Raw genomic sequence first — 26,056 nt, forward strand, 5'->3', positions numbered from 1 at the left:
AGTACATACTGAGAGAGAATCAGTAAATATGACTGCTTCTGATTCGCTTGCAGGAAGTTCACGAAGTGCTAGAAATGTAGCAAATAATTCAGCGATGAATATAGGCGTATAACTGGTACTCGAATTGAAAAAGACCAGTCGAGAAAAGTACAGTACAGAAGATGTCTACTCCACCCTTTTTTTAATACGGATGCATCCGTCGCAATAATGTTGTTCATGGACAGATGAGTCAAGTAATCTTGTAACTGATAATTTAAATATCAAGGGGGCATTTGTTTCTCATTAGAGGGGAAAATATTATCAAATTCTATTTCAAGTTTTGAATTAGACCTCTTCGTTGAGGTAATATGATAGATATTTAAATTGAGAGGTTCTAGCAGCGCTGGGACGAACCTAATCTGAGGGTAGTCTATTCTAGACCGTTACGTTGCCAAGAATGCACTTGGTGCTTGAATAAAAACGTAAGACACTTGTCTCAGAGATGAATTGTATATTTTTAAGAAAGTTTGAACTGTAAGTATTTTAAACCGAAATAACAAAATTCGAGGACGCGCTTTTACATACAAAACATTATTTGAAACAAATTTGGGGAGTCCGAGACACAAAGACAAAGCTTCTCTTTCTAATAATATTAACTTTTTCATTTTGTATGCCACGCTGCCAGAAAATAATACGCACCCGAATTCCATAATAAAGCGCACATACATCTTGTTAATCATTATCAATGAACTCCTTCGCAATTCTGTTTTTCTGTTTTCTGATTTGCATAACCACCCCAAGGCACGTGACGCTTTGCAGCCAACCTCGTCTATGTGGCTTTTCCAATTTAGCGTTTTATTATATATGATGCCCAGGTATTTCCGGAAATCGACCTGGGGAATGAGCTCGCTAAGATACATAAGAGAAACGTTGACCCGATCCTTAAAAGAGAACGGTAGAAGCGTACTTTTTTTGAAATTCAATGACGTATGTATATTGTCAAGCCATGCTTCTAGCATGTTCATGTAATTATGTAATGCCTGATACATTGAGTGCCGATCACTGTTTGTTGCAAAGAAAGCAATATCATCTGCACACACGTAATCATGCACATCACCACGCGAAAGTAACACGTGCGGCGTAGTGGGGATGTTTGTGACCCACGCATCTCCTAAAAGCCTTCAGGCGAGAACATGCTAAGAGACTTGGCAACGAAGTGGCGGGTGTGTGCGCACATGTGTTGCACGGCCCGCATGGCAAAGGCTCAATGGTAAATGACATGTGTGGTGGCCATTAGGCCTTGCAGTTGAAAGCTTAACTTTTGATCGTTACTTGTACTAAAGAATGTTTCTGGAGTTTGACCAGGCGGCGAGAACCGCCACAAGATACAGCACCTAATTAAATTTGATGAAATAAGAATGGTGTATCGCTTTCAAAGGTGAATAAGGTAAATTTTATTCTGACAGGAGTTTTCTACGCCAGTGCAAAGTTTCTTCTTAGTTGTAATTTTCGAGAAAATCAAACGCCCCAGGGTATTTCTGAATGAAAACTTGAAATTTGTCAAAGTGCTAGTGATGGTACAAAAAATATTTTTACTTTTGTCCCTTAGAAAATTAGTATTTCTAGAATTTGTGAACAATTTCAATTGATGGTAACATATTTATATTGTCCTGTTTCAATGGATAGCGGAGTGGTTCGGAGATGGCGTTATATGTGGCGTTTCTGTTCACAGCTGCGATAGCACCTTTGTAGCCTGAAGATAGGTATCAGGTCTCTCCTGCTGCTGACGAGGCACATAAACGATAACAAGTGAAGTGATAAATTAGTGATAACATATGAAGAAAAGTGTTGGCACCTTCTATTCTTTATCGTAATATCTCGGCTTGCTACATTGATTCATATGTAAAAGAATTTATGTCATGGAGATGGAGCGCACTGCCTGGTAGTCATACGAAATTGACCCGTCGGCATGTACCCTTCAGCTACGGTTCGTACGATTTGATTGTTCACATGCACACCTATCCATATGTCCCTTCGTACATCAAAAGTATCCCAAATGTGTGGTGCACTAAGTTATAGCGAGCTCTTTAGATGAGCCTTCTTTGATTGCATCATTACACACACAGAAGTATCCTTTGAATAAACGGCAGAGATAAAGGCACTGTTTTAAGCTGCAAATGCGAAGAATCACTGCCAAAAACAAGTTACTATTCTTATTCGACTTGCTTTGCGTATTCCTCACGAAACTTAAGCGAGATCAACGTTCACGCAGGGGCTCCTGTATTTTAATCACTGCTCATAACCAAAGCATTATCGAAGTGTCTTCCAGCAGCCTTTAACATTTTGCCGGCAGGATGTTTGTAAAACTCTCAGCTAACTCTTCGTGGTGTAATTGATGAGACAATAAGAGTAATGACTATTAAGCACTGTCCGCATATTCATCACTCAGACTGATAATGATAGTAATGATTATGCATTGATGAAAAATGTATCTCGTATGAAGCCAAGTACTTCAATATCACTAGACCTCATTTTCAACACTACTTTGTTGGTTATGTTATTCTCCTATTTAACAGCTAATGTCGCCGCATCATCCAAACTGAAACATTAGTGAGCTTGTGTCAAATAGCCCAATGGCAGCTCTCGGCTACTGCTATTTCCTGCCCTTATATTAATAACAAAAGATGTGTTATTATTTTTACAAGAAGCAACCGTACTCAATGTGTGTTATTCTTTTTAAAAGAAGCCACCGTACCCAAGGTAACTTAGCAAAAAGTTCAGGAAAAGGAAAAAAAAACACAAGATCTTCGGCAAAGTTTATCTAATATACTGGCATTTTGACTGTTCAGATAGAAAACAGAAGACAAAAGTGTCCTTTATTTATACTGATTCCTTAAGTCGAATCCATGTTTTAAAAAGCTCGTTCATTACAGCTTTCTTCGGAGGAATAGACGCCATACAAATATGTACAATGTGGCGCTGTTAATTCTGATAATTTTCTGCCTAGATGATACACAAGCTCAAAATGCTTCCTATCGAGATTTACTTCATGTAAGTGAATTGTGCTGGTATCTTCATTCTTCTGATGCCGCAAACGTACAAATGTTAATTGAACCTTCTTGAACATGAATTCCCGCTTAGTGGAGTTTGTGTGTGCCTTGTGTATATTTTCAGTTCATCTGTGAGTATAGCACATGGGCAACGCTCTGTGTGGCAATGAAAAAACGTATTTCCCAATGAGCCGACTCTATAAATTCTACATCTAGATGTTGAACATTCAAAGCAGTTGAAAAAAAAAAACGCCTAAAGTTGTAATTGTAATTTGAACTCAGTAAGGTAGTTTTCATTAGGAAGTCCCAGTTTCTCGTCAAGGGCGAGGCGATGAATGCGAGAGCAGCAAGTTTCACTGTTATACAAAGTGAGGCTGGTACCTAGCTATTTTACATTCTATCTCACGCGGCTCTGGAAAACGCTGGTTTATTAGATTGAGGCTGCTCCAATGGAATTTTTCTACACAGCATCGTCGCGCTGAGAGGGCAGCACGTAGTAGGGTATAGGAGCCGCCCGCTTAAGGCTGCCGAGATAGCGAGGTATCGCGCTAGCCAGTGATGGTGGTCTCACCGTGAAATTTAACTTTCAGAGATTCTCCTCTAGTGACCCCCGTACCTCTCCTCGCGTATCGTTTGGTGAAGACAGGCACATTGTTTACTCAGTGCTTCGACGACAAGCTTCCCGAGTGGGGTAATGCTATCGATTGCCCTGTTACGAGATAACCACAACAAAATGAATTGAGAAGACAGTTAGTCGAAGGAAAGCAAAAAAAAATTAAAATTATTGCGCTTAATTACGATTATAACTACCACATAAATTGAAAAGAATTGATATAAACAAAAACACTTTAGCTCTTTGTGGGATGCGAAACCGCCACCTTCTAATTAGGCATTTGATGCTCACCAAATAAAACTAAACTACTTTCATTTATTCTCCTCAGTCAATCAGCATAGTTTGTTTCAAAATAAGACCACGACGAGACTGGTTGGACTTGACTAATCGTTGAATAAAAATTCAGCAGATCCCACGTACATGGGAATCGATGTTATGCGGAGGGAAGGTTACCGTGTTGCAATTTTTTAATGAGCGACACGTCATAAATTTACGATAAATATATGTACAAATGGTACACGCCCAGACATATGTTGGAAAGTTGCAGATGTTTATATTACCACTTGTTTGCACATGCGCAACGGTGTCAACTGGAACATGCGTATTAGCAACACCAGAATAGGATATGAAGCACTAATGCTCGCGAAGATGCTGGCCCTTGTGACTCCTACTTCAATCAACTTGAGCGCATGGCACCTAACCGCAATCGACGTTAGCACGACGTGACGGCTGTATCAAAGGAGTACATATGTAATGTTTATAATATTGGGTAGGCAGCACTGCCACCACTATTGACGTTTCACGAAGATTAACGTCTATTTGAAACTGAGTTACAAGACCTGGCGTATAGCTGCCTGTAAGCGTGGCATCGCTTGGCATGCCTGACTGCTACGCAGAATGCTTGGGTTCGATTCCAGTTGGGACGCTGAAATTCATTATTGGCATTTGTCGAGGTGCAACGCTTGCTATGGCAGGTTTTTCTTAACATTACCATTTATTATTTGCATTCCTCCGGTCGACGCTACCGATGCCGGGTATTTCTTAACACTCGAGCGTTAAACTTGTCCATATGTGCTCTCGTCGTTCCTGGGTTGATACTAAGTGTCAATCACCCGTAGCACTAACCATATACTAGTGGCCCATACGCGCCCCTGGGCATGTGCCACTGTCTGGCGGGAAGTGTTTGACGATGTACGTGATGGGATTGTGACACTATTATTATCTTGACCAGCACGTCATATTCGTCGAACCATCGTACCCTCCCATGCTAGTTTTGGTTCACACCAAGTTAAGAGGGTAACCACGAGAGCACCCAAACGTAAGCTGCTAGATAGATAGATCCCTACGATCAAATTCGCCAAAGTTCGCTAAGAAATGCATCGCATTTAATACCATCGCGAACACAAGAACGAAACTGCCGAATGCTAATGTGGCTTTATAGATGAAGACGTATGTCACCTTCTCATAGAATGTCCACACCATGACGCGCCGAGACGCCGTCTCAAATCAGTACTGCTAGCATTACACCACAAACCGTTTAGCATGAAGAAACTTCTGGGCCCATGGCCAACGGGAGTTTTACAGACTCAAGCTTTAAAAGCGCTAACACCATTCTTACAAGGCAGAGGAATTGCTGAAAACTACCAAAAAATAACGTACTTTCATTTGCATAACACATGTACTTATTATGGGCAGTATCATATCACACCCATATTATGTGTGTGCTGAAGTGAATGACGTGTCAACTGCTTTGTACACATGAGCGAATACATCTTCATAAAGATCAGACGTTTGCTCTGCTTTTTTGTGCTGGTCGGACCAAATATTTTGTGCTGGTTGGACAAAATATTAACGAGGGACATTATCAGAGACTTCATTCACTGACTTTTGAACATTTCTCTATCATTGTGTTGTGATATGTGCATCAGTGCTTTTGCTTATGTGTGCTCGGGTGTTCTATTTTCCATGCACTGTTTCGTAGGTTTCCTTTTAAGAAACGTGTTCAACTTTCACTCAAGGGCTAAGGAGTAGCCGGCGCCGTACTTGTGCGCCAACATCTTCTTATATATCACATCGATAAAAAAAATAAAGAAAGCCGTGCGTGCTATCCAGGACCACTAAGTCTAGATAATACTCAATCAGGTCATATTGATAAGTTTCTCCGATTTCGAAGATATTATGTTCCACGAGTGTGGTGTCGGTGCAGTATTGCTAATTTTTTACCAAACCAATGACATGCTCCCTTTAAGGCTATGAATCAATCAATCAATCAATCAATCAATCAATCAATCAATCAATCAATCAATCAATCAATCAATCAATCAATCAATCAATCAAGCAATCTTTGAAGCGATCATTATATACATCTATTTATCCGTCTGTCTGGCTGGCTGTCTCGTCTATCTATCTATCTATCTATCTATCTATCTATCTATCTATCTATCTATCTATCTATCTATCTATCTATCTATCTATCTATCTATCTATCTATCTATCTATCTATCTATCTATCTATCTATCTATCTATCTATCTATCTATCTATCTATTTATCTATCTATCTATCTATCTATCTATCTATCTATCTATCTATCTATCTATCTATCTATCTATCTATCTATCTATCTATCTATCTATCTATCTATCTATCTATCTATCTATCTATCTATCTATCTATCTATCTATCTATGTGCATGTCTGTCTCTCTGTTCGTCGAAAAGCTCATCTGTCGAAGAGGCAGCCACCTGTCTCTCTGTTCGTCGAAAAGCTCATCTGTTGAAGAGGCAGCCACCTAACTCATACATTCACAGAATTTAGTTTTTTAAGGCATAACTACATCAAGCTCAGTACCTCTTCCTTTTCGCAAGGATGTTGAAGAACATACATATAATAAAACCACAAATATTTAAACAAAACTTAATGTAAGTTGTGTGATATCATTCATTATTGCACACAAAAAAACAGAAAACAACAACCAGTCTGTCCGTTGTGTCATCCTTACAATGGCTAAAATATTCACTGATTCCTCATTTTTGCTTTCTCTGGAAGTATTTGTGCTGCTAATACTACCAACTCTATTTTTCCCCCACCTTATTTTTTCAGAATGGTTAATTATGAGTTAGGTTCTATAGTTTTGCCGAAGAGTATCCTATACACTAAAATAAAAAAAAATGTATCATAACCAATTTTATTGGTGCAAACAATATTGAACGACGAATATGTGCATCCTGGAAACCCAGTGAAGCCAATATATAGTGTACGCAGAAATGAGGACAAAGACAGGGGCGAAACACTTGGGCTCTAACTTGCTATTGATCAATTAAGCCTTGGTTATTTCTCGGGTCAGCTGACTCCTGCTGGCACTCACAATTTAACAACTTTGAAAAACTTTGAATGTACGTTGTGTAAACTGAAATTACATTTAGGATGACTGCCAGTTGGGCGTGTTGGTAAAGGTTCATGATGAAACAAGCTCTAAAAATACACACACCAAGATAGGACACAGACAGAGAGAGAGGACACAGACAGGACAGTTTTTTTTTCTGTTTTACGTTTCCTTTTCTTCTTTCTTGACACGTCTTTGTTTCAGGTTTTGTGCCATCGATTAGGATAGACATATTTTGTTATCTCACGTTGTTGATGATGACAGGGGAAGTTGGGAATGACGTACATGCGTGTGACCTATTTATTAGTGTTCGCTTCAAAATAAAATTTTCAGTTGCTAGTAAGCGCTTGTCTGTGTCTTCTCTGAGTGTGTGTATTTTTAGTGCTTGTTTCATTATGTAAATTGAAACTTGATTGATTGATTGATATGTATGGTTTAACGTCCCAAAACCGCCATATGATTATGAGAGACGCCGTAACGGAGGGCTCCGGAAATTTCGACAACCTGGGGTTCTTTAACGTGCACCCAAATCTGAGCACATGGGCCCACAACATTTATATTGAAACTTGTTCTGGCACGAAAGTTATTGCTATGCCTGCAGTGGGCATTAAGGCTTCCATCATTTTTTAGAGCGAAAGCTGTATATGACTAGCAGAAATGTACAACTGTCCGGCAGCGCTGTCACGAGTGGTCTTTAATGGCTGTGCTATCAGTTGCGTCATTTTCTGCGTCATACCCAAGCACGCGGGCCATTGGCTGCGTTGTGAGTGACGTCGTCAATTTAGCCGGTGCCATGGCGCCAAGCACGTAAGCATCAGTTTCTACTGGGAGCTTCCACATGGGTGAGCCACAGCCAACTATTGAATAACGCCGATAGTGAAAAAGTGAGATAGCCCACAATAACCGGGCTGATGCTACAGTCCGGGCACAAAAACCAGCCTGAAATGTTGTTCGCCGGCAACAACTGCGTACGGATGATTCCGCAGTCTTTCATGCCACGCTCAACTGCGAAAAGGAATGCAAGCACCGCTGGCAGGTGGATCTTGCAAACCACGCCACCGAGTTAGCTTGCGATGCTCAACGCTTAGACGACGCCGCGCCGAACAAGCGATGCCACGCTTACAGCCATGACCGCGTCAACGAGATGGCTGGGAATTCGCGTTCACTGGGGTGAACGCCCGATTCCGCGGGGGTTTCTCCAGCGGCACCTTGTCTTCGGCTGCGATGTCTGTGACCACCTGTGGTTCCAGAACCACCATTGTGATTAACGCTTCGCGAAACGTATTTAACCACTCATACCATTCCTCCAAGACGGTGATCATGCGAGGCACAATGTGTGGCATTTGAAATAATCGATGTGGTAAACCCAACCCAAACGTGTGTTTAAATTCATTAAGAAACACGAACATGTTACCAATAACAGTGAAAAGATCAGTGCAGCGTTGTGTGGAACCACCGTTAAAAAATTGGCAGTATATCCACGGAGTGAATGATGGAGAGTGAGGCGAAGCATTCGTCCGACCATTCGTTCTTGCTTTCGTCCGTCCATGCGTCCGTCTGTGTGACCGTCCATGCGTCCATCCACCCGTCCATGCGTGCGTCTGTTCGTGCGTCCGTCCCTGCGTTCGTCCATGCATCCACCCCTGCGTCAGTTCATGCGTCCATCCATGCATCTGTCTGTGTGTCTGTTGGTCTATCTATTCAACACTCCAAGCACCACTATCTCGCATCTTTTCATCATATATTCCCCATATAGAAGCACCGCCATCCAGCAGACATTCCAAGGACTAAACGAGAGGTGGCACACGCACACTTTCTTACGGCTTGCGCTTCGGGTTCACTTTCCACCTTTAACCACCTCGAGTTCATGGTATATACTAGTTCACTGTATTCATGGCATGCGGAACAACGCTCGCTAAACGGTTACGCCAAGCGAGTATAACGTAGCAACCTTTTTCTGTCCGATAGTTCTCAATCTTCATGCCGATGGCTGCTAATGGGAAATGAGAGACAGGAGAATTCGGCTTTTACTTTCTTACGGCTTGCGATTCGGGTCCACTTCCCACCTTTAACCACCTCGAGTTCATGGTATATACTACTTCACTGTATTCATGGCACTGCGGCCCAACGCTCGCTAAACTTTTCTAAAACTAAGGAGGTTACGCCCAGCGAGTATAACGTAGCAACCATTTCCTGTCAGATAGTGGTCAATGTACATACTAAAGGCTGCTAATGGGGAGTGAAAGACAGGAGCATTCAGCTTTTACTTAACGCGCACTCTGCGAATTTTCATTGTTCAACAACACACAGAAGAAATCTCTCAGCGGCACCACCTTGCAGGTCAAAATGTAACATTTGTTACACACTACGACTACGACGGCGAGGGACGCACGGGTGCCGCTTCAAGGAGCTTCGCCCCTTAAACCACGGCGGCACAATTCAAGTTTCACAGGTTAACCAATCGTACGGACAATTGAATGGTATTTTTGACGGCTAAATGGTCACATTTAAAAATGTTAATAAAAGCTGCACGCGCGCGAACACCATTACATAATTGGTCGTCATTGAAAGGAACCTTTTCTTTGTAGGGTCAATAAACAAAGTTCTGGTCTGTGCAATGAACCGGAGTAAATGATATCAAGTGATTATAAGACATACTCATTAAATCACCGGAAAAAGGCGGAAGTGCAAGTGTTACCCTTTTACAATTGGAAGCCATGGTAAAGCTTCCCCGCAGGGTCGTCTGCGCGAGCAGGTGTTCGGTGATTGGCATCACCACAGACCCGAGCCAACAGTGGGATCTGGATACCCCTCCCACGCCTCGGCGTGCGTGGTTTTGTCGTGTCCGGGGAAAATGGGATTCAGGGGGTTGATTTAGCGCTGGAGGATTGGACGTTTAAGGCCCCCATGCAGAGGCAGCACACCCTTTTGGCCCCAGCTTCACGCAGACGGCACCACTGGGCTGACCACCCAGGAAAATCGGCAGTCGCATTTTGCTGTGTTTTTTTACGTCTTCGCCCTTTTTTCATCTTTATGCATATCGTGTCTTTTCCATTTACTTTATTGTTTTCTGACGGTCAGAGTTAACCTTGAGTTCTACCTAGGGGAATCTATATTCGGGTATAGCAGGGGCGTACTGCTTGACTTGCAATTGTTCTGTCTTATCTTTTTGTTGGGATCCATGATGACTAATAGTAACTGCTGCCGAAAAAGCCACTTTTTCAAGGGACCTTTGAAAACCTCCATAAATCAATCATGCCCCCAAAAGGGTACGTACTAACGGATCATCTCTCTTGTTCTCCTAAAACGTTTGAAACTTTGCAAAGATTCCATGTTATTCACTGCGAACAGTCTTCAACCAAAACTAAAACAATCTCACTTTTCCTTGTGTCCAATTGCCTAAAAGACATTATTGGAACCGGCTATAAGGCTACAAAGATGACAAAAGGGGATATTCGACCCAAATCAAAATGCAAAGAATAGTAAACAAAATTTTCCACCTCGTAGCTTTTGGCAATATATTCTTATCAGTAAGTGCACATTGTATCATGAACGCAGTGAAGGGCGTTGTAACCAATGAAGACTTGATGGCACTAAGTCAAGGTGAACTTCTTGATGGATGGAGTGACCAGGACATAGCACGTGTGCAGCGCAGAACATTCATATGCAACAGCACTCTAAGTGCAACGAAGTACCTAGTACTCAGTTTAAAGTGTACTATTCTACTCCAAACACTCAAAATTGACTACGTAAAACATCTGTGCGTGCCAACATTCCTAACCCGAGAACGTTGTTTTAAATGCCAGTGATTTGCACACATATATCAGAGCTGCCGAGGTGAGTTGACTTGCGGTAAGTGCGGCACAACTGGTCACGGTACTGATGAATGCAGGCACAATGAGGTTCTCTGTAAAGCTGCGAAGGCCACCATCCCAAATTCTCAAGAGCGTGCGAAGACTAAAAGAGACAAAAAACATCACCATAACAGTTAACGCAAATATCGCATCTCGTGAAGCAAGACAAGGAGTCTCACCCTAATTTGCACGGAGAACATCCTTAGCCAAAGTGGCGCAACATGGGTTGGCGCCTCGATTGCTCTTGTCGAATACCTGGACTACGCCTAGCATGCCCAGGATGAAGTCACTTGCCCCTATGGTGAGACCAGCCAGCGCTACCTTGCCCACAATCAACCAGTTCACACCTGTGGCATCTACAGGCCCTGGGAGCAGCCAGAGCAACGAAGAGGCTGAAGGGTTCTATCAACCTCTGGCTCGGTGCGGACAAAGACTTCGTCGACTGAAGCGCAGCCAAAGCGACACGCAGATTGGTTGCAAGAGACTCGCAAGGGACTATGGACACCAATTTTAACCAAACGGCGTTGGTTGTGACAAAGGAGCTCTGACGTCTTGACAATCGCTCCAAAAAAGACAAAACACGAATTACAGGGCCTCACAAAAACTCTGTAAAATAAACCAATATCAGTCATGCAATCTCTGAACGGAGGCCACTGCAGCGCTAGATTCGTCACAAGAAGCGTCTGTCTCATGGCTCTTGGATACAAGGTTGTTTCACAAGACAGCCTTGTTTGTGGCGCCTCGTCAGAACTTTTAATGTATCACAACCTTTTTTCGCTCATTTCAGTGCACACATTACATGTCACACTCTTCATTTTAATACCTACGAGTTTTACCCGCCTTAATGAAGAGGAATTTTAGGTACTTTCACAGTCACATAACGTATTCATTGTTCACACTCGTCACTATGTACTGGCGCTCTTTAGCCATCCAATGACACTTGCACCAATAAACAACACCAATCATCATACCACGCATTATTAGTGCAATATTACATGTTGCATTGTAAAGCATGTATACAGAAAGCGTGCGTATGTGAAGCATGGAAGTTAGTTTAACTATATTTCCAAGCAGGAGAAGTAATTTTCACTGTGTCCGCAAGCAGCGGCGTCTGTGTGTGGTAGAACAATCGCTTGCCACACAAACGACTCGGGTGCGATTGCCACTCAGACTCAAACGAACGGGGATTTTCATATTATTATGTTTGCATCTTTTTTTTGCTTTTTGGTCATGCTTAAAGTGATTAGTTTTTGCTCTCAACCTACCACGCCGACGCTGAAATTTCTGTGAAAGGAGTTCTTTAAGGTTATCGTGTTAAATACGGGTCAAGAGAAGACCGCACTCAATATGGCTTTTGCGCATACGTCTTCCCCAGGCCATTCATCGAATGGCACCATCTCAGCGTGATACTAAATAAGTTGTCATGCTGAAGCGCTGTGTTGCACATTTGGAACTGTCCAAATACGTCACTAAAAATGTCATATCCCTTGTATCGTGAAAATTGGTGGTATAGGAAATATGCATGAAGTAGCTTGCTGTGTCGCGCTTTTAAAATGAGCGTAACGTTGCCGGACAGCTGGATGTAGAATTCAGTATACAAACAATAAAAGTTTGTGCGCATTCATGTATCTAAAACATCCCTATTTGGGAACCGGTTGTTGATAGTCTCGTGACAACAACACCACCTACATGGGGACTGCCACCACGAGCATTGGTAGTGCGAAATGTCGTTTTGGTATTATGCGTGCATGAACCGTAAAGAAGAATAGTAGACAGAAATTTTTCGGCTTGGTGGGTAGTGTTACGAGGTCGATCGACATTAGGTTCAAGAGTTTTTTGTACATCGGGGGCTTACCTGGTGTTGCCTACGTGTGAATACGTTGGACAACTTATGGTGTGACATAACGTCAGCACTCACGTTTGAGCACAGGTGTCAGTATTATCAAGACGAAGCACGTTTTAAGACGAGACGACGCGAATATAGCACGTAACCTTCATTTGCACACTCCTCCGTGGTCAAATATACTCTTGAATATAGCAAGATGAATCGTAAAAATACAACGGCTATGTTTGTTTGGCTGTCATAGAATCGAAGCTAACCTTAGAACCAAATTGTAGGTAACCCGTTATGATGTTCGTGTCATTGGTGTATACGTGTAATGCTTATTGCTGTTATTGTAAAATGATGTAGTCAGCACTATAACAAACCTCACCCGTGCACAGTGTCTCTTTACAAAGCGGTGGCTTTACGTAGCACAGCTCGGTGGTCGAGTACCTGACTGCCATTCCAAACATTTAGGTTCAATTACTGCTGAGATTCTGATTTTTGATCTTTGCATTCATCGAGTCTACGCAACCGATACATTTTTTTCTTAATGATCCTATATTTAGACTACTAATATGTCTGCTCTTCGCTTCAGGGGAATATAACGCTATGAGTAACTTCTTGAATAATCTATTTACAATGTACAAAACAAGGCGTGTAAGAGGGCCCATGTACAGCATCAATTCGAGTTGACTTCGTCCTCTTCTTTCATGCATCCACGTCACGGCGGCTCTAATATATCATAACTCCCGGTGGTAGAAGCACCAGCCCGGTGCTTAATCTACGCATATGATGTCTCAGAGGGTACTAGGGCTTCAGCCGAGCCTCGTGAACTAAGTCGCTCAGAGCTGACGATGACTTTGTTGGAAAGGCTGGAACAATCTCGTGCTTAACACCAGTCACCTGTCTAAGGATACGGATTGGGCCAGTGTAGGGCGACAACAGTTTCTGAAGCAGTCCCACACGCCTAGTGGGTGACCAGAGGAGCACGCAAGAAACCGGGGAAAAGTGCACGTCCCTATGATGAGAATTGTAGAGCTGTCGTTGCTGCTGCTAGGAGGCCTGTAGTCAATTACGGGTGACTTGGCGCGCGTGGCTGGCGCGGGTGATGGCTTCCTCGGCATAATCAGTGGCCGCAGATAGCTAGTTGTCCCAAGCAGCTCCAATTTCAGAAGCTGGGCGGCCTAGTTTTCTGGTCGTAGATGCTGAAAATAAGTTAAGAAAGCCGCATGACGTTGTGTGGGTGACCGGGACTGAAGTCGAGCAGGGGACGATGACCGGTCATAGCGAGGTATAACTGTCAGTTCAAGCGCACAAATAAACAGAAAGGAAGAGAGGACAGTTATACCATGCATATCCAACTAGTCCAACTTTCGATTCTGTCGGTCGTAGCGAGGTCTGCTCAGAGGTGCTACTGGGGCGGGGAATGTACTCGGCATCGATGGAGGAAGTGGTGAGGACGACTGGCGGACAGAAGTGGCATGAGGGGAAGGTGAATAAGGTCGCGGTGGAGCCCAGCGGTTGCGGCAGTGGCGACCGATATGACTAACGCGTCGACAGTTGAAACATGGGCCTGTCATGAAGGGTACGCCTTTCAGATGGATTGCGTTGTCGATAATAGGTAGAAAATAACCGAGCAGCCGAAGGGCGATGATAATAAGGTTCAGCAGAGTATACGGCAGGAGCAGGATGTAGGCCGCCGTTCTATAATTCTTGACGAAGGACGGGCCTGTATAAATGAAATCGTGGTTGGGGAAGGCTCAGGCTTCAGCAATGGCGTGGCTACCAGTTGTGCTGCTTCGACCTCTCGACGAATGATGCATTCGAGGTTGTCACATCGAGGGGCCTGGTGGAAGGCGTTGTCAAACGAAGTAGCCACCCTGTTCGGAAGGCGCACAATGCTTCGGGCCACGCGGTGTGCTTTAGCTTGTTCGAGACGTTGGCAACCTTGAGGGATCGTGTCGAAGCTCGTGACGTTGTTAAAACCAGCAGTTTGGAAGCGTCGTCAGCAAATCCTTTCATTGGTGAACCTTCTCGTCTTCCGACTTGCACTGGTCAGCCTTGCTACAAAGGGCCATGAAGTCAATATAGTAGGAGACATACAATTTGGCAGAAGACTGGGCCCGTGTGGCTAGAGCCTTCTTCGCAGTGGGCTGACGACCAGATGAATCGCCAAACAGGTCACGGAGTTTTCTTTCAAAATGTTTCGGCTCGTTAGTTTGGCTTCGTAGCTCTCAAACCATGTTCATGGAGTGCCGTCGGAGTGGAAAAGCACGTTGGTGAGCATGAGCGTGCGATAGCAGTGGTGAGTAGCACTGACGTGCTCTTACCGGTTCAGCCAAGAGTTAAAATCGATGGTACCATCACCGGATAAGGGGCCGGGATCCCGGAGGTGCAAGAGTGTGACGTAGGCTGTGGCTTGGGCTTAAGACGGCAGCGGTAAGAAAGTAACAGCCGTCGAAGCACTCGTGCAACCACCGGTTTTGCGACCAATGCGCGTCTCCATTGAGGTACGAAAGTCGTCAACCTCCACCAATAATATTACGAGTACCTTCTTTATTAATCTATCCTTCGTGCAAAGAACTCGGCGAGGTAGAAAGTGACAGTTCAGCATCAACCAAAACTGACTTCGTCTTCTTCTCTCATGCAGCCACGTTGAGGTGGCAGTTATGTATCAATATTACCTGCCAATGAATTGTGGCACCTACCCACGTATTGTGGCCTGTGGCGTAATATATGTTTCACACGTGTCGAGAAGAAAGGATTTTATGGCGTAAGTGACACATTTCGAGGTTATTCGTGCCATGACCAGTCCGTCATATTTCACAAACACTCCTGCCACCCCATAGCGAATTTCATCTACACCAAATAAAGGTAATAAAGGCAGATAGACAGGTAGATATACAGACAGATGAATAGATAGATAGATAGATAGATATCAACGCTCAATGTGCTCGCAGTTTGCAACGAAATTGTTTGCCTTTTAAACTAAAGAATACTGTTCCTAAAGCTTGAGTGACTCACGTTAACAATTGAACATACTAACGAAAAATAAGTGTACAGTAATGTGTAGCTTTTCTTTTTATTCAACAGATCGCTCACAGCGTGCAGACGTGTTCTTGCAGGGGGTTACAACATTAAATGAGATATGTCTTCCTTTTTACTAGTGATACATCTTCGTTCGTGTTACAATGGGGAGTCACAACAGCGGATAAAAAGTATCTTTTTGCGCAAAATGTACTAATTTTTGAGCTAGTGCATTCCCTAACCAAAAAAACTAGCTGTCATACATATTCCTCTCAGATGAATATCCAGAGATTTTTCGACCGTGATGTATAGGTTTGGGAGTACAATAAGATCTTTGTGTGTACCTTTTTCTATACAAGCTTTATTGCAGAAAATCAAACAAAAAAAAACAGTATTGTGGCCAATCACCGTATAGAAAAAGAGCACAGAAAACATCGCAGTATGAGAGATCCAAGGTACAATGACCCAATATAGAAGGAATCTGATGTACAAGGGCCACAGGTGAATTGGTTGGTTCGTGATGATTCTAGCGAAAAAATTAAGACGAATGGAAGGTGACTGTACAGAACACAGTGTTTTTAAGCTCATATAAAAAGCCATCTAGACCTTTTTCACTTTTCAGCGCTGTGTCTTTGTCTTGTATTCTGCGCTCTTTCGCCACAGTGTTTATAAACCAACAAGCCCACCTGGGAGCTTTGAGGAAATATTTCATCTCTGCGGCTTCCGGCACAAAAACCTTCCAAACCTAGCTAAGCGTATACTAAAAAAGTCCTGCTCTTCTTTCTTCGGTGATATGCGAAGACAAGCATGGCAGCACAGCTTTTTATCATTTCAAGACCAACAATGAAGGTTACCTTAAAGGGGCTCCACACAACACATCAATATTTTAAGATTGGTCTTACACAAGCAATATCTGTCACACAAACTAAAGTTTTGTGCAAACATCGCAGGTCCAGTTGCCCTAAATATAATGCTTTACCAGCCTTGGCTCTAAGGAAGTCTATAAAACATTAGCAGAAACAATCTGACAGCAGTATCACGCCTACGCCTACGTACTAAGCGGTTTTTTCTTATTAGTACATAAGAAATGTACACACTTTGATATTGCCACCAGCACGTAGTGCGTCGACAGCAAGAGCGGCTCTCAATCTGGAGGAAAAAGAAGATCGCGTGTTTTTTCTCTGCTCGAGAGCCAGCCACGACTGACGCATCGTCCTAGAGATTGCTACCCGGTGGTTTAATAAATCCCCCAGTATTTGTGACTCATCGTGACAAACTGGTGGAAGTGCTGGGTAGTCTCACGGATGCTGCAGACCACCCCCCCCTCCCAGGAAGCCGTGATACGAGTCCAGTGCCAATCAATACTCCCGTGCATCGGACCAGCCGCCGAATCAGGAGATTGCCTCCGGAAATCGACGATACTGCTCCAACCACGTCGACAAACATGACCAGCACTTCGGTGCAAACCTCGTTAATAGGCACGGGAAGCACGACGTCGAACCGCTATACGTTGGAAAGCCCACGGGCACCGGCGACATTCCATGGCATGGAGCACGAGGACGTTGAGGACTAGTTGGCGGACTTCGAGCGTGTAGCCACCTTGAATAAGTGGGACGACGCGGCGAAACGGGGTCGTGTCTATTTCTATCTCGAAGACGGGGCACGTACGTGGTATCAAAACCGAGAGGAGCAGCTGACGACGTGGCCCAAATTCTCTCGTAGACGTTTGCAGACATATGCCAGTGCTGATCGCCAAGAACGAACTGAACGAGCTATTCTGGCCCGCGTCCAGTTGCCAAACGAAACTGTGACCACGTACGTCGAAGACATGACGCGCCTCTTCCGACGGGCCGATTCAAGAATGACGGAGGACAAGAAGTTGCGTCAATTTATGCGTGGTGTCAAGGACCAGCTTTTTGCCGGCCTCGTGTGCAGCCCCCCGAAGACGGTCGCGGAGTTCTTGTCCGAGGCCGTGACAATTGAAAAAATGCTGCAGAAGCGATCCAACCAATACGACAGCCAAGTCAGTGGCATGTCTACTGCCGACATTTTCACCGCCACTAGAACTAGCAACGACCGTCTACGTGAACTTATCCGTGTTATAGTACGTGAAGAGTTGCAAAAGGGTGGTGTAACACCTCATCCTACGGTTAGCTCAATTGCAACTGTGATCAAGGATGAGCTGCACCAGGCCCTCCGGAACACCTTGCCTCCTGATACAGCTGCACCAGCTCCTGCTGAATACCGCCGTGAGACAACCTACGCGGAAGCCTTGAAACGCCCTGCTGCATCGCCACCATTACTCGTCCATCCTGTTCCTCCTGTTGCACTCCAGTCAGCACAGCACATACCGTACTACGAAGGCACGTACACGCCCCCGCATTTGCCCTTTGTCCCTGGCGCTCCGGTCGCCCATCGTTCGGTGCCACCAGTTCAGTACATCGGCGATCGGCGCACGTCTCCTCGGAAGTCTGATGTTTGGCGCACACCAGATTGCCGGCGTCTGTGCTTTCACTGTGGAGAAGCTGATCACTTGTACCGCCAGTGCCCATATCGCGGTCTTGGGCTTCGCGACTTCTCTGCGTACTCACCGCCACCCCGTTACGGCAAGAGACCGCGCGAAATCGAAAGCTACCTCGCCCAGCAGCATGCACCACCGTTTGCCGGGCGCCATTTGAACTCGCCATCACCGAGGCGATGTTCATCAACGCCCCAGCGGTATTCTACTACACGATCTCCCAGCCCCCGCCGGGAAAACTAGCCAAAGCGACCTCTGGGGGCAGGTTCGCTGAACGTCGAAGCGCTGAAGACCTTCTATTAACGCAGAACCGTACAGAAACCGGTCCTACATCACATACTGCTGCAAAAGATGGCCGACTTTCACTCGACATTGCAGTGACAATTGATGGTTGTGCAGTTAATGCGTTAGTGGACACCGGCGCCGACTGAGCGGGAAACTGACAACGGGATACTGAGCGGGAAACTGACAACGCACCTGAAGAAAGTCATCACGCCGTGGCACAACTCACAGATTCGGACAGCTGGTGGCCACGTCGTTACTCCACTGGGGGCCTGCACAACTAGAGTACAGATCCAAGGGTATACATTCATAGCAAGCTGCCTCGTTCTACGCGAATGTTCCCGTGACGTCATCCAGGGAGTTGACTTTCTACAGGAAAATGGAGCTATCATTGATCTGCAAGAGCGCCGCGTCACGTTCTGAGCCCAGTGAGCAATCAACGTGCAGGATGACGGAAGGCGTGTCGACGTACTCCGTATTTCTGAACAGAGCGTGACGCTTCCTCCACGAGCAAGTGTTCTAGTCGACGTAACATGCGGTGGTTTGGGCGATGGCGATGTGGTGGCTGAGACAAATTTAGAACACCTCCTGCAGCAAGGCATTTGTGTAGCTAGAAGTGTAATACACCTTCGTGATGGCCGATCTGAATTGCTCGTAACCAACTTTAGCAACGAGCGTCGAAATCTGTTCCGTGGCACTTCGATAGCGTTTGCCCACGAAGTAGCAAACGTCACCAACTGTCTCACGTCAGAACTAGTGGATATCAGCGACACGTCAATGAGTAATATTGACATCAATTTTGATCTGTCCACCGATAACCAGACTGCGCTACGAGCACTCTTGTTCTAGTTCAGGTCTTGCTTCACAAGTTGCTCAAAGATCCGCCAGACGTTTATCACTCAACACAGGATCATTACGGACGAGGACGCACGCCCAATACACCAGCACCCCTACCGCGTGTCGGCTAAAGAACGTAAAGCGATACGTGCGCAAGTCAGCGAGATCCTTGGCGATGGCGTTATTGAACCATCTAACAGCCCGTGGTCATCTCCAGTCGTACTTGTCAAAAAGAAGAACGGGTCGCTACGCTTCTGCGTCGACTACCGCAAGCTTATCAACGTGACCAAAAAGGATGTGTATCCGCTGCCACGTATCAATGATTCGCTGGATAGACTTCGTCGAGCCCATTATTTCACTTCTCTCGATCTCAAAAGCGGGTATTGGCAAATCGAGGTAGATCAGCGAGACCGTGAGAAAACAGCCTTCGTGACTCCAGACGGCCTATACCAATTTCGAGTGCTCCCTTTTGGCTTGTCGTCAGCACCAGCAACTTTCCAGCGAATGATGGACACTCTCCTCACAGGGCTCAAGTGGCAGACTTGTCTTGTCTACCTTGATGATGTGGTGGTCTTCTCTACCACGTTCGAGAAGCACCTTCACCACCTGCGCAGCGTGCTGGAGGCTATCCGATCAGCGGACCTCACACTAAAGCCGCAGAAGTGCCACTTCGGTTATAAAGAACTAAAATATCTTGGACATGTAGTTAGCGCCGAAGGAATCCGGCACGATCCGGACAAGCTTGCCGCTGTTGCCCAATTACCAGCTCCTGTTGATAAGAAAGCCGTCCGGCACTTCTTTGGTTTGTGCGCCTACTATCGCCGGTTTACTCATGGCTTTTCACAGATAGCAGAAACTCTGACTCGTCTCACAAGAGACGACACGCCGTTTGGCTGGGAAAAAGAGCAACACGCAGCTTTTGATGAGCTGCGACAGCGCATGCAATCAGCACCCGTTCTCGCTCATTTCGACGATGATGCTGACACGGAGGTCCATACCGACGCTAGTAACATTGGGCTCGGTGCAGTGCTCGTTCAGCGTCAAGAGGACATCGAAAGAGTGATAGACTACGCCAGTCGCTCTCTATCCCGTGCCGAGGCGAGTTATTCCACTGCGGAGAAAGAGTGCCTCCCAGTCGTGTGGGCAATCACAAAGTTTCGCCCGTACCTTCAAGTCGTCCCTTCAAGATAGTGACGGACCATCACGCGCTTTGTTGGTTGGCAAGCCTGCGTGACCCTTCAGGACGGCTAGCACGGTGGAGCTTGCGGCGGCAGGAATTTGATGTCACCATCGTCCATAAGTCCGGCCGTAAGCATGAAGACGCTGACACACTGTCACGCGCACCCCTTCATGTCGTCAGTAAGGAAGCAGAGGAAGACGAAGGCTTCCTGGGCGCCGTTAGAGCATCAGACGTGAGCAAACGGCAGCGAGATGACGCAGAGATTCGTCCAATCATTCATCATTTAGAGGGCCAGGGCACTATCATACCATGTCACTTATCCCGCTCGTTGACGTCGTTCTGCCTGTAAGACGGTGTGCTGTACAAGAAGAACGCTCGTTCGAACAGCCGTGCTTACCTCCTGGTGGTTCCTCGAGACATGCGAGACAACGTCCTCTTCGCTTGCCATGACGAACCCACATCGAGTCATCTGGGCTACTCAAGGACACTTGCCAGAGTGAGTCAGAGGTACTATTGGCCAGGACTTTCAGCAAGCATCAAGAAGTACGTCAAGAGCTGTCGGGAATGTCAGCGCCGAAAGCAACCATCTGTTAAACCAGCCGGTTTGCATCTGTTAAACCAGCCGGTAAACCAGCTCATCGAAGCACCCTGCACGCCGTTCCGCCAAGACGGCATGGACATTCTCGGGCCATTTCCCCTGTCTGCGGACAGCAACAAATGGGTGATCGTCGCGACCGACTATTTGACACGCTACGCTGAGACGCAGGCAATCCCACGAGCCACAGCTTCTGAGGTAGCACAATTTTTCATGCGCCACATCGTGTTACGAGACGGTGCTCCTTCCAGTGTAATAACGGACAGAGGGACGGCATTCGCGGCGCAGCTTACGGACGAAGTTTTCAAACTGAGCAACACCAGACACCGAGGGACAACTGCGTACCACCCGCAAACCAACGGACTTACCGAGCGACTGAATAAGACCCTCGCAGACATGATCTCAATGTACATCGACGTACAGCACAAAACATGGGACCGGATCTTACCTTACGTGACCTTCGCGTATAATACCGCCGTGCAAGAGACCACGCGATTCACGCCATTTCGGCTTCTCTACGGCCGCGAAGTGCAGCCCATGCTAGACTCTATGCTACCGTGTCAAGACAAAAACGAGTTGGCAACAGACGCCGAAGAATTCGAAGAGCGTGCTGAGGAAGCTGGGCAGCTCGCGCGACTGCATATCGGCCAGCAACAGCAGGCAGACACACGACGCTATAACACCCGCCACAGAGGTGTTTTACAACCCCGGAGATCAAGTTTGGGTGTGGACGCCCGTCCGCCGCCGTGGCCTTAGTGAAAAGTTGCTGAGCCGGTACTTTGGCCCATATAAAGTGTTACGCCGCGTCAGTGACGTGAACTACGAAGTGGTTCCGGACTCAACACCCCATGCACGGAGTAGGACACGGCCGAGGCCGGACGTTGTTCATGTGTTGCGTATGAAACCATTTATTGCGCGTTGTTCGTAACTTTTCCTTTACCGTACAGCATTCTTTGTGTTTTTTTGTTTATTTGTGTGAACTTGCTTTCTCGTTCATTGACGTTTCTTATATTGGCACGCTCTTCAATTTTTACTTTCACTTCATCCGAATTTCCAATTTCTTTTTCACGTGCCTATGTAGTAGCATCGCGGTGATGCTATGTACTTTCCTTTCCTCTTTTTTGGGATTTGTTTTTTTTTCTTTTCGGAAGGGGGGATAATGCCACCAGCACGTAGTGGGTCGACAGCAAGAGCGGCTCTCAATTTGGAGGAAAAAGAAGATCGCCTGTTTCTTCTCTGCTCGAGAGCCAGCCACGACTGACGCATCGTCCTAGAGATTGCTATCCGGTGGTTTAATAAATCCCCCAGTACTTGTGACTCATCGTGACAATATATGCAAATTTATTTTCTGCTTTTGTATGCCACTCTAGAAAGAATTATAACTCATCCTGAACTTCTTATGAATCCTTGTGATGCGAGTTTTGTTGTACACGACACACTCATACGCAAACAACCATATAGAAGGTGAAGTTCCTGCCGAAATAGCGGGAATTAAAAAAAATCTTGGCATATTCAGGGAGTGAATGATGATGAGTGGGGCGGAGCGTCCATTAACCCCTCTGTGCTTACGTCCGTCCTTTCGTTCTTGCTTCCGTCCGTACATGCGACCATCCGTACGTCCATCCATGCGTCCATCCGTCGGTCCATGATTCCGTCCATCCATCTGTCTGTCTGTCTGTTCGTGCGTCCATCCGTCCGTACTTGCGCGCATCTATTTGTCCGTCCGTGCATCTGTTAGTCTCTCTGTCCGTCCGTGCGTCCATCTAGTGAACACTCCAAGTACCGCCATCTCCCATCTCGCATCCCCTGTGGCACATACCCGCTCTAGAGCGGCTATGTGCACACCGGTGGTTACGTACTACTACATATAGACAAGGGATGGACAGACCCACGCCTTAAGGAGCTTCGTCCCTAAAAAAATACGTCAGGCCTGCGCGGAACGCACAGAACTGTCACAGCAAAACCTCTAAGAACGGTCTTTCATGATCCTTTTTCTTAATCCTCTTTTGGTAGCTGCCGGGTACTTGCACGACACCGACTGCGTCTTTAATCATTGTGTAGTAGGCAGAAAGTATTTATGCCCTCTTTCGTCACTCTTCGTAGAAGCGTGGTACCCCTGCACACTTTCAAGGAAGTATTGTCGCTTTTTTATGCTGTGGCTGACGACGATGAAGAATTATTCAAGAAGATTTTGTAATACCGACAATCCCCCACAGTAGGTATGTGCGACAGTTAATAGTTGGGCAAGATCGAGCCTTTTTGAGTGATTGGAGCATTCGACGGCCCACTCGTTGTGCAATTTGTATCATGTGATACCTGGTTGTTCATTTGCTGTTCTAAAACGCTGTGTTACTTATATTAACGCGATTACTTTCCGTACATCAAGCCTTCTTGAGGCCAGTTTGCAAATTTGTTCCAAGCAGCGAAGAAGAAGAAGCCACATCGATTGGCCGCGTTCAGAAGTGCTCGAAGTTTTGATTACTATACTTTGATGCCATGTTCCCCGCTAAACTTATATCTACATAAAGCTGGTCAAGCGTTATCACATGTCTGTACATTCTGTGGAGAAATAGAATCAATTGAACGTTACTTTTTATCTTGTCACCGATAATCTACAGTTAGAAAAATACTTGTTGTCATCCCTTTCTGCAAATAGGCATTACATAAACGACGGAAACTGTACTGAACTTTAGTGCCTCAGTTATGAGTCATTGCCACAGAGATGCTTTCATTGCCGTTTGCGATTTAGGCACGAAAACCTATTCCTTTGTAGTGCCTGATAAAACAATTTTGTAGGGTATCATCAAAAAGTGTTTATTTTGAATGATTAGGTGAAGTCAACGCAGCTGTGTGGTCAACTCAATCCCTGAAATATCGAAATCTCTCAAATTTACTTTTCTGTTTTCTCCCTTTTACTATATTTTCTGTGGTTTCCCTACATTAGTTATAATATAATACAAATTCATTCTTACACATACTTGTAATGCTCAAAGAAAAAGTGCACTATGCTTTTTTGCCAATCCGCCTGAGTGGCTATGAGCCATAAATTCAAGAAAACAAACAAACGAACAAAAACACTCGTCTCTGCTGGTAACAGCGTATCGGCTAATAGCCGAAAAACATCGACTCTGTTTCATGATGAAGACTCAAGCTTCAAAGTCGTCGTGGCATGTCTACCAAGCGGTAACGAGGTTTTGATATTCCATTTTCCTTTATGCCGACTTGAGTGCTAGGTCATATTGTGCCTATGACTTCTGTAAGGCGCTGCTCAGTGGTGACCACAGCAAACATCCTAGGGGTCTGCCAGTATCCAATGAGCTATGTATGTATGGTGTGCAAAATGTGTGGTGATACAAAAACTCTTCACTTGTGGTGAGCTCCATGTGAAAGGGATGAAGTGCGTGGTGCTAGATCCGGAAAACAAGAGTGTTAGGCTGAAACTCCTTTAGCTTCCACCTCACCTTTATTGCCACCTGTTGAAGAGGTGTTCCATGGTTACGGTGCGGTGAAGACCACTGATAGGGATGTGGAGGCGTGCTGGAATAGAACAGTGCGTCACAACAAACAGGGACTTTGTCTTAGAGCTGAAGGACACCATTACTGTAGTCTGTACACCAAACATATTGTGTATAAACAGTCACCGATGGCTGTACTTATTCCCGGTAAGGATCCACTGTATGGTTGTTGCAAGCCAGTGGGGCCTGTTCGTCGACAGTGCAAAACACCAAGGTTGTCAGACTGAAGTCAGCTTGGTCATTCGTCGGATGTTTGAGTGTCGACTTATGGTAGCAAACTCCGTTCTGGCAGAAGAGTCGCATCTGGACCATCTTATGGATGCTACAGAGGTACTTGATGCGACAAAAGAAGCAGTGGGAGGGCGGCAGGTGGCTAAAAGGAAACTGAACACAAGTGCATGTAGACCACTCTCAGAAAATACAGTAACGTCGCTAAATAGCCCAGTAAAAGCTTGAATGAAGGCAATGCTGGAGGAGAACATTCACCTGGAACACTTTACAGACAGACCTCCAGACAACTAGGAAGAAAAAGCAACGGACATAGGTCAGACAAGGAAGCGTCAGGCATCGGTCAGTGATTAAGCAACAACGTGTGCGCTGGACACGACAGAACGAGTGTCTTCGTGCGGTCCTCGTGTCGCATCTTTTGGGGACAGAGGGTCGCACCGCCTATGCCAGTGTCCTCAAGAAAGTCCTGCTAAGAAGGTCAAAAGATGTAAAGTCACAGGTTACCCTGTGGCTAAAGGCGACCAACAAAAGTTTTGAGAGAGCAAAATGGCTAGTGTGCTAACCTTTCCCTTGTGTGCAGTGACTCTCAACGTATGCGTAGCTTGAGGAACGGAAGGCGTCAGTAGCAGTTGTGCCACGTGCTTGAGCAGTAGAACATTGATGTAGCTGCGGTGCAAGTGACTAAGATTTCGGCTGCTCGTGACACCGAGCTTGCACTGGACGTTTCTCGAACTTATAACTTATACATCAGCCAACAACGCAGTGTTTCTGATAGATGCTTCTTATTAAATGGAAAGCGCTTGAATCGTACTTTGACGTCGCCACATGTTGATGGAGAATTCCGCCTCATTTGTTGTGTCTTTTCTTTTTATTCCCATAATTGGGGGTTTATCTGTGTCTATGCTCCCATCAATGTAAATTACAGATATTGCTTTTTTCTCTCTTAAACTTTCCTGGTTAACAATGACAAAACTTTCGTAGTTTCGGGAGACTTCAATTGTGTTTGTGACACTAGAGAGCATTCGTTTATAATGAATCATAGTTATGCAAGTGCAGTTTCGCTGTAGGAAACAATGAATGATATGATTTATTAGATGTGGGAGGGCGTGCTCCTTTCTCGGTGAGGTTTCCGCACTTTCAGGGTGTCCCTCATGCTCGGCTTGACGGTGT

General features: G+C 45.4%; 2 protein-coding genes across 5 annotated transcripts in view; one reads left to right on the forward strand and one right to left on the reverse strand.

Moving 5' to 3' along the window:
• Window positions 1-26,056, reverse strand: part of LOC142817979 (decapping and exoribonuclease protein-like) — a 202,764-nt gene that overhangs the window by 168,806 nt on the left and 7,902 nt on the right. The gene's annotated exons all lie outside the window — the stretch shown is intronic.
• LOC119174158 (uncharacterized) overlaps window positions 1,267-26,056 on the forward strand; it is a 158,385-nt gene continuing 133,595 nt past the window's right edge. For 2 of the 3 annotated variants that reach the window (XM_075896086.1, XM_075896088.1), the window contains exon 1: window positions 1,267-3,030. In XM_075896086.1, coding sequence (XP_075752201.1) covers window positions 2,944-3,030 — 87 coding nt within the window. In that variant the 5' untranslated portion in view covers window positions 1,267-2,943. The remainder of the gene's footprint in view (window positions 3,031-26,056) is intronic. The other variant, XM_037424978.2, reaches the window with a different exon arrangement.

This window comes from Rhipicephalus microplus, chromosome 5, assembly GCF_043290135.1.
Source record: "Rhipicephalus microplus isolate Deutch F79 chromosome 5, USDA_Rmic, whole genome shotgun sequence".
NCBI lineage: Eukaryota > Metazoa > Arthropoda > Arachnida > Ixodida > Ixodidae > Rhipicephalus > Rhipicephalus microplus.